The sequence below is a fragment of the Zingiber officinale genome, chromosome 9A (genome assembly GCF_018446385.1).
Source record: "Zingiber officinale cultivar Zhangliang chromosome 9A, Zo_v1.1, whole genome shotgun sequence".
Lineage (NCBI taxonomy): Eukaryota > Viridiplantae > Streptophyta > Magnoliopsida > Zingiberales > Zingiberaceae > Zingiber > Zingiber officinale.
Window position 1 is genome coordinate 135,298,207 of NC_056002.1, and position 8,294 is coordinate 135,306,500.

Here is an 8,294-nt window from a genome sequence, read left to right on the forward strand (position 1 = left end):
GATCATGAAGGCGACTGAGGCAGAGGTATTACAGGAAGCATAGGTAGAGAGGAATTGCAGAATTATGAAGCACCTACCTGAAAATCTACTATGTATCAGGTGAATATTACTCATGTAGTGAGAGTGAGATCCTTGAAGTACTCGTGCTTCAGAGCGTGTCGAGCTGTGATTCTCTTACTTGGGTCTAAGCTAAGCATTCTCTGATAACCAAGGTATTAATTGGGGGATTAGTGACAAGGGGCTTAATTTGGCCAAAGGGGAGGATAAGTAATAAAGGAGACACATCAACTCAGTGAAAACATAGTAACTTTATCGGCATAATCTGATCAGAGTGGCATCATCATTCAGAAACTGATGTTAATTTCCATTTACCAGGGAGGGAAGGCTAGTTGGATACCAGCACTTGCTGAGATTTAAGTGAATCTAAATACTTCAAATATGTTGAATATACTACGAACAATAGAAAATAATATCAGATATGAGATATGTTCATTGTGCATATATATCAATTTTGGTAGGACTTACTGAGAGAAGATCAATCCCTGGAGCTTCAAGATTCGGAACTACTGTTGCCAGATCCTGCAAAACAGAAATCCAATTACATGTCTTTTAAGAGCAACTTAAAACATGATAATTGTGTCATGGCACTGAACAGTGCCACAAACCCAAATTGAACATTGTTTTAATCAATTTGGAGTTGTTTCACATTCAATGATTTATCCAAAACACAATCTCATAGATCTTGTCCGGTAGGACATAAAGAGGAGAGACTCTTTTTCTTCTCAATGAACCAAGAAAATGTTGGATAAACAATCTGTTGCCGAAGATTTTTGGAGACTTAGCTGAATTTAAAATTACAGAATTTAAATTCAACTTACAATAGAGATGATCTGAGCGCATAATCTCAGGCTGCTAGCAGGGACTAGTTTCTGCTATATGCAAAAGAGCGGCAGATCTGTGTTGCCGAGCGGGCAGATTGGCCGAGCGGCAGAGCAGCACTAGCGGGCGCAGCGGATCAGAAAGGCCAACCGGGCTGACAGAGAAAGGCGGGTCGGGCGGACAAAGAAAGGCCGACCGGACAAAGTAGTCGTCCGATCAGAGAGACAGAGAGTCGACCACATGAGTAGACAAGCCTAGCAACAGGCCAGTCGGGCGGACAGAGAGGCAGGTCGGGCAAGCTGGTGTCGGTCGGGCGAATAGACAGGCAAGTCGACCGAAGCAAAATAGGTCGGGTGAGAGGCAGACCGGGCGGACAGACAGGTCTGTGAGAGGCAGACCGGGCGGGTAGACAGGTCTGGCGAGAGGCAGATCGAGTGGACAGACAGGTCTGGCGAGAGGCAGACCGAGTGGATGGACAGGTCTAGTGAGAGGCAGACCGGGCAGGTAGATAGGTCTGGCGAGAGGCAGACCGAGCAGACAGCCAGGTCTGGCGAGAGGCAGGCCAAGCGGACGGGCAGGTCTAGTGAGAGGCAGACCGAGCGGACGGACAGGTCTGGCGAGCATACATGCCGACCGGGCGAGCAGACAAGTCGGGTGAACAGACTGCCGACCGAGCAGACTGGCCGACCGGACGAGCAGACAGGCCGATCGGGCGAGCAGACCGAAGCCTGATATTGACGTAGTTTCCTTGACGGCAGTGCTTCGAGGTTTACTCGGGTCGTCTGTTTCCCAAGATACAACGGTTGACCGTGATTCCACCAAGCACTAGTGGTCACGACGAACTGAGTGTCACTCGAATGCTATCACGGGCACTCTGCCGAGCAGGAGTTGCATGACAGAGGATGAGGGTACGGAGGTGGAGAGCTTCTGCTTGTGTTGTTGTCTATCTTCTACCTGTGATCGCAGCCTCCTTATACAGCAGCGTTAATGGTTGATTAATGACCATTACTTGCCGAGTAGTGAAACGCCCACCGTTTCACTCATTATCGCTCGACCATTTTGATTATGCATTAATCTCGACTTTAATGCATCAGTTACACAGCAGCAAAAGGTTGGTTGTTCCACTTGGGCAAATTTTGCCCCGACCGGTCCGACATTCGGCGCGCGCAAGTCGTGCCCGCACACGAGTCAACATGGTTAATGCAATCCGAGCCCTAGATTTGCACCCCCCCCCCTGCGCACCCACACGTAAGAGAGAGTCTCTCCCCATGCATTTGTTTACATCCTCAATGCATGTGAAACTAACCAACATGCCTTGAAACTTTCAATGTGGGACTAAAGTCCCATTCACAATGGAGCTTCTATCCTCTTCCACCTCTTCTCCATTCACACATATTCAACAGAAAACACCACATTGTTGAATCATGGATCCTTAGAATGAATTTGCAGGCCAAGTAGTAACAAATCACTCACTTTCTTTCACTTATCCTATTAATGTGTTGTGGGGGAAGTGAAAAAGATTAAGCAACCACTCGTGAATGATCTTATTCACTTACAATTCACAAGGCCAACATGTGCAAGAAAAGAAAATTATCCTTAATTAAATACCTGAGGCTGCCACTTGGGGAAAGCAGACTTGAAATCGGGTAGTGAAGTAACTCCTGGCCATGTCCCTTCATTTGGGGTACCCAATATGCTGCAGAGGAATAAAATAGGTGCAAAGATTAAGCACGATGAACCAATACCAGAAGTTAAAACGAGCAATTTTCAACATTACACTAATAACAAAACCTGAATATCTTAAACAATTCATCAATCTCAGAATCTCCAGGAAATAATGGTCGTTGATTCACCATTTCAGCAAAAATACACCCCACTGACCACACATCAACAGGCGTAGAATAGTGTCTGGATCCAAGGAGGATTTCCGGAGCTCTATACCAGAGCGTCACAACCTGAAGGATCAAACATAATAACAATAGAGATATACGAGAATTTGAAAGCCTTTCATTGATAACATCTAAATGACTTGTGAGGACATAGCCTGAATAAAATCGAATACACAGAAGGTTCTAAGACCTGTATGTCAGGCTTAGCCTACGACTGCACAAAATAGCTAGAGATGACCTTGTGAAATAAAAACATTGTTAAATCTTTTTGCAATTGTGTTGTTGCTAAAGGATTGGAAATTTAAAAGCCCCTGAGTCATTATGCTTTGCTGAATTCAGAAGCTCCTCAGCATGCCAAAAGAAGCCCAATGAATACCGCATTTGGTACATCTAACCAGCTCCTAGAATGCCCCATGATCTGCACAACATTGATAAAGGGGGCAATGGTGCATAGTTACCATGCAAATAGGTTATCATGATAAAGCTACTATAGTCTTGATTCCTGAAAATATATGTTGTGCAATATGTAGGGGAAAGAATTAGAATCACATTCCTACAATATGGTTTGTTGAACCAAATGTCATTTAAAATGTCTGGCAAGAGGCCATACTGCATTATCATCAAGTGGAAATCTTTAGTGTTCTGACCAAAACATACCTTTCTTTTGATTATTCATAAATAATGGTCATATTGCCTAAAATAATGTGAAATATTCCTATTTGTGTTACGTCAGATATTCTTTTAATATAACATACTAATCTTATATAAGTATAAAAAGTGAAGGCCAAAATATGTTATATAACATGAAAACCAAAACATTAAAGCAACATTCTCAATAGTGTTGAACCAATTTTCATGGCCTTCAATGATGGCAAGTTTAATTTCAAGAGAACCAAATGTACAACCTCACATGCCTATCTATTTAATCAACAGTGATTCTAGAAATGTGGTTCTTTATGGGGGCTTCAATGCTCATGAATCAAATGAACTCTTACCGCAAAATAATTGCCACATGTCATAGAAGAATAAGCTTAAGTTGCTAAAAGGTAAATCTTCATTTCCATGGAAATATTGATAATAAAAACATAACTTTAAAGAAAGCTTCAAGTATATATTTAAAGGTGATAGTAAAAGCAATATAATGCAAATTAGCACCTCATGTGTGAGCGTCCGAACAGGAATGCCAAAAGCTCTAGCCAGCCCAAAGTCTGCAAGCTTCAATACATTTGTTCTTCGATCAATCAAGAGATTTTGCGGTTTTAGATCTCGATGAAGCACCCTATGGGAATGACAATAGGAAATGCCACGAAGTATCTGATACAAGTAAGTCTGCAGATGAAGCAATTAGAGATGAACACCTTAGATTTAGCCGTAGAAACCAGAACATATTTCTTAGATCCAGTACATAATGATATAGCATAGACAAATAAAAAGAACTTCTAGTTGTGCATAGAACTGTGAATTTTCTGCAAACTCATTCTCATGCAATTCGTCGACATGGTAAATTTTAGTAGCATTATCACAAGCATCAACATTATGAGTCTCCCATCATAAGCCAGTAAACTCTAACCTTGAGGAATACATGTGTTTTTAGAAAGTTAAACATTGACCAGAGAAGACATAAACATTTTAAGAGACAGACCAAGGAAATGAATTCACAAACATATTTTGTTCAACAAAGCCTTGAACTCCCTCAGCATATCTCATTAAGCTAAACCTCACCAAGATGATTTTGCCAACCAATGTCCATACCAAAAATTATTTGTAAGTGATTAATGAGTCTAAATCCAAGAAGACAGAGAAGAAACTCACTTTGACTAGTCGTGGATCTTTAGCAAATTCTGGGCAAGAGTCCATGAATTTCTTCAAGTCTAAGTCAAGATACTCAAATACTAAATAAACTCTTTTCTCAGTGTGGACTACATCCTGCAACCTGTCGTGCCAATAGAATTACTAAATCACCCTAAAGTATAATACAAAGATCAGAATGTAATGTCCAATTGAACTGACTTAGCAGATCCATGCTTATGAGTATCCTACAACCTTCAGATACCCATGAACCATCATCTTTTTAGAGGAAGAACACAAGAGCCAGACCCTAGAAGAATGCCACCTCAATTTGATAGGCAATTCATACAGTTCTATTCTATCATATGCCCATAAAGTTCATCCTCTTGAGCAATATAGGTTTTACATTTTGCATAATAGACCGCTGGTCAATTGCAAGCGTTTCCTAGTAAATGAAATAAACCAGTAGATAGATTCTAATGTGACCCTCAGAAGTTACGTTTATACTGCAGGCGTACACGCAGAAAGCCAAAGGAAGAAGCATAATAAGATTAGGTCGATTACATGCGAAAACAACTATCAAAATCCAAAGATGTGAAGAGAAATGACCGAAGAGAGGGACCTGACAACATTGCTATGCTGCATTTCCTTCAGGAGAGAGATCTCTCTGATTGCAGTACTTGAAACCCCCTTTTCTTCATTCTTCAGCCGAATCTTCTTCAGAGCAATCGTCTCGTTAGTGAGACGATCCCGAGCCCTGTACACCACCCCATAGGTCCCCTCCCCAATCTTCTCCACCTTCTCATACTGCTATCAATCCGCCACTTTACGACCATAAACAAAAGGCATCAAAAACTTTTATTTGCGAGAAGCGCTCACCTGGTCCATTCAAAATGGTGGAAAGCGACTCTCCTCCCGGAACTCGGAGCGCAGGAAATCGAAATCTAGCGATAACAGTCAAGTGAAAAAGAAAGAATATTTATACAAGATTGGCAAAAGGAAGCACATTTGCAGCAAAACCCTAATTCAAACATCGTTTCGAAAGCAGAACTGCACAAGACTAACGCAAGAAACAAACCACAGATAAAAAAAGAACAAGAACAAGAAATCCTACCCACAAAGTCACGGGGGAAGCAGGAATACCGACGGAGGCTGATCGGGCAAGTGCGATCTGACTCCAAATCAGTGAAAGGTTGGAAGATGGATAGGGGAAGGGCGAGGAGGGGCCGTGAGAGGTGGAACGGTGGCGGGAGAGCGAGACGGAGCAAGCTCGCTTCAATCTGTAGGGGAAAGCGATCCGCTGTCCCAACCACATCAGGAAACCTGGTAGAATTATCAAGTGGGCCCCAGAGTGAAACGTTCGCCATGCTTACCTAATTTACCTGCGTTCCATAAGCCGCGGCCCCTCCGATGGATCGAGGTACCGTAATGTGTATGTATTGGAAGCGGTGACATCATCCGACGTGTCATTTTTCCTGTGCTTCGGTTAAGAAGCAAAGTAGGGGACGGCAATCTGCTGTACCAACCGAAAGAGAACACAGCTACGTTGGGTAGAGTATAATCTATATTATAAGATTAATTATTTTATTTGATTTAATTTTAAACTTATAATATAATATAATATAATCTGGATTATAAAAAGTAGTAAAATTTTGTAATCTAGATTACAAAATAAATACTATGTAATCCGATTACATTACGAGGTCACCGGTTAACCAAAATTTAAATGTCGAATATACTCCTAGTCCACCGTCGCCGCTGCCCACTATCGTCGGTTGCCACCACCCCACGTTGTCGGCCCTGCCCGTCGACCGCCGCCGCCTCTGTCGTCACCGCCGACGATCGTCGCCGCCGACGATCGTCGCCATCGCCGATTGCCGATGGCGGCCGTCGGTGGAGGAGGCCAACGACGACTGCCGTTGGTTGCCGCAAGCTGCAGTCGGTAGAGGTCGCAGGATATTTTTGTCATTTTATAATAATAAGAATTATATTTCTTATAAAAAATAATGAATACCAAACAAAATAATGTAATCATCCTTGTAATCAAAGATTACATACATTACATTATCAAACTTAGTAATGTAATCAAGATTACATTGCATTACATTACAAATTTAATTACATTACAAACAAGATTACATTACACCTAACCAAATGTAGCCTTAGCAACAAGTATACCAAAGGATCTGTGCTTACTCTCTTGCGTTCCATATGCCACAACACTACCGGCTCAGTCTCACAGGGAAGTTTTTCATTAACACCGACATAAATTAAGAAGTGCTTGTGACATATGTCATAGTTGTGGATTGAATCGTGAATATTTGGATGACAACCTAAATATCCTATCATGACACGATCAATCAATTAACATCCCAATTTTATCAATGATTTAATCATTTATATGAATTTAACTCTAGTTATCCAAGGAGTCATGATTAAATTTTGTAATAATAGAACAAAGATTTTAGACTTCGAGACACTGACATATTATTAAGAATTTTTTTCTTTAATAAATAACAGATTTAAAAATATTTATTGTTAGAATAGATCTTCATGTATACTTCCTTCCTGTTGTCATCATACTAAGCCCAAAGTGATAGAGGTGCAATAATTATTTTTTTAGCGTGTACTAGGCATCCAGTCCTTCAATCCCATTAATTATAAGGATGATCGATCTAATCTTATGAAAATTTTCTACATCCCATTAGAGTAAATGTGAAAACTCATGGGGGCTAACAATCTAACATCCTAAGTTTGTCATTCCACCGGAGGAAAATACTCTGCAGTATGTCGTAATTAAGAATCAAATCGTAAATACTAAAGAGATTCTATGGACACTCTATCACTTCACCATAGCTTGATAGTAAGAGGTACAATAATTGTGATGCAAAAAGATAATAACACTCACCTCAAGCACCCTTCCACTGTTTGGCCCAAGATCTTATGGAAGAGAGGTAAATCACGATAATAAGCGGTCTCCTAGATTGAAAAAAAACTTATTTCTAATGGAATAAATCCTAAGGGATTAACTCTAACAACAATTATGGCAAAAAGAGGCGAAGCGCTTGCCCCAGCACCCTCACTAGTCCACCTCAGGATCAATATAAAAGAGGTAAATCATGGTGACTAAGCAGGCAAATGTATAGAGGGTGAGTTATATTGGGGGTAGGGATTTATACTCCACTAATCCCTAGATTTGACTCTAATACCTTATGCTACAAATAATCATCTACTTACTATCTTAGACTCGTGGGGACTACTCTGTCAATAATTATGTGTACTAAAAGTGGATGAGGGCATTCGACGTGTTGATTTTTTTTATATCCAATTTTTGCATTGATAAATCTTAAATATAACTTATTCAATTCAATGAAAATTTTCCATCAACCACCACAATAAAATCAAAAAATACTCGTAAAGGCCCATCTAAACAGATAATTTTCTTAGACTAGAAAAACTCTCAACAATACGTTGTGGCTAGAATTCGAACATTCACCATCTGATTCACTATTTAGAGGTCTAATCACTACAACCTGAGCATCCGACGTGTTACTTTCGGTGAAATACAGTCAATAGACAAATCATGTGTTAATTGAACGACCTTGATACTTAAAGTTGTAAACCAACGAATCAACTCAAGTTTTATAATGTTTAAATTTATTTAATAAGATATTAAATCAAATATAAAATTAATTAAATTATTAAAATTATTATAATTATTATTAAAATTTGATTTAT

At 40.2% G+C, this 8,294-nt stretch overlaps 1 protein-coding gene across 1 annotated transcript; it reads right to left on the minus strand.

Moving 5' to 3' along the window:
* Nucleotides 1–5,807, minus strand: LOC122020769 (cell division control protein 2 homolog A-like). The gene is made up of 9 exons (XM_042578789.1): nt 5,671–5,807; nt 5,436–5,500; nt 5,179–5,363; nt 4,581–4,701; nt 3,924–4,097; nt 2,671–2,834; nt 2,488–2,575; nt 526–579; nt 1–200 (listed from the first exon to the last, which is right to left on the minus strand). The coding sequence occupies exons 2-9, from the start codon at nt 5,442–5,444 to the stop codon at nt 111–113; spliced, it is 885 nt and encodes a 294-aa protein (XP_042434723.1). The 5' UTR covers nt 5,445–5,500; nt 5,671–5,807; the 3' UTR covers nt 1–110.
* Nucleotides 5,808–8,294: the final 2,487 nt, after the last annotated feature.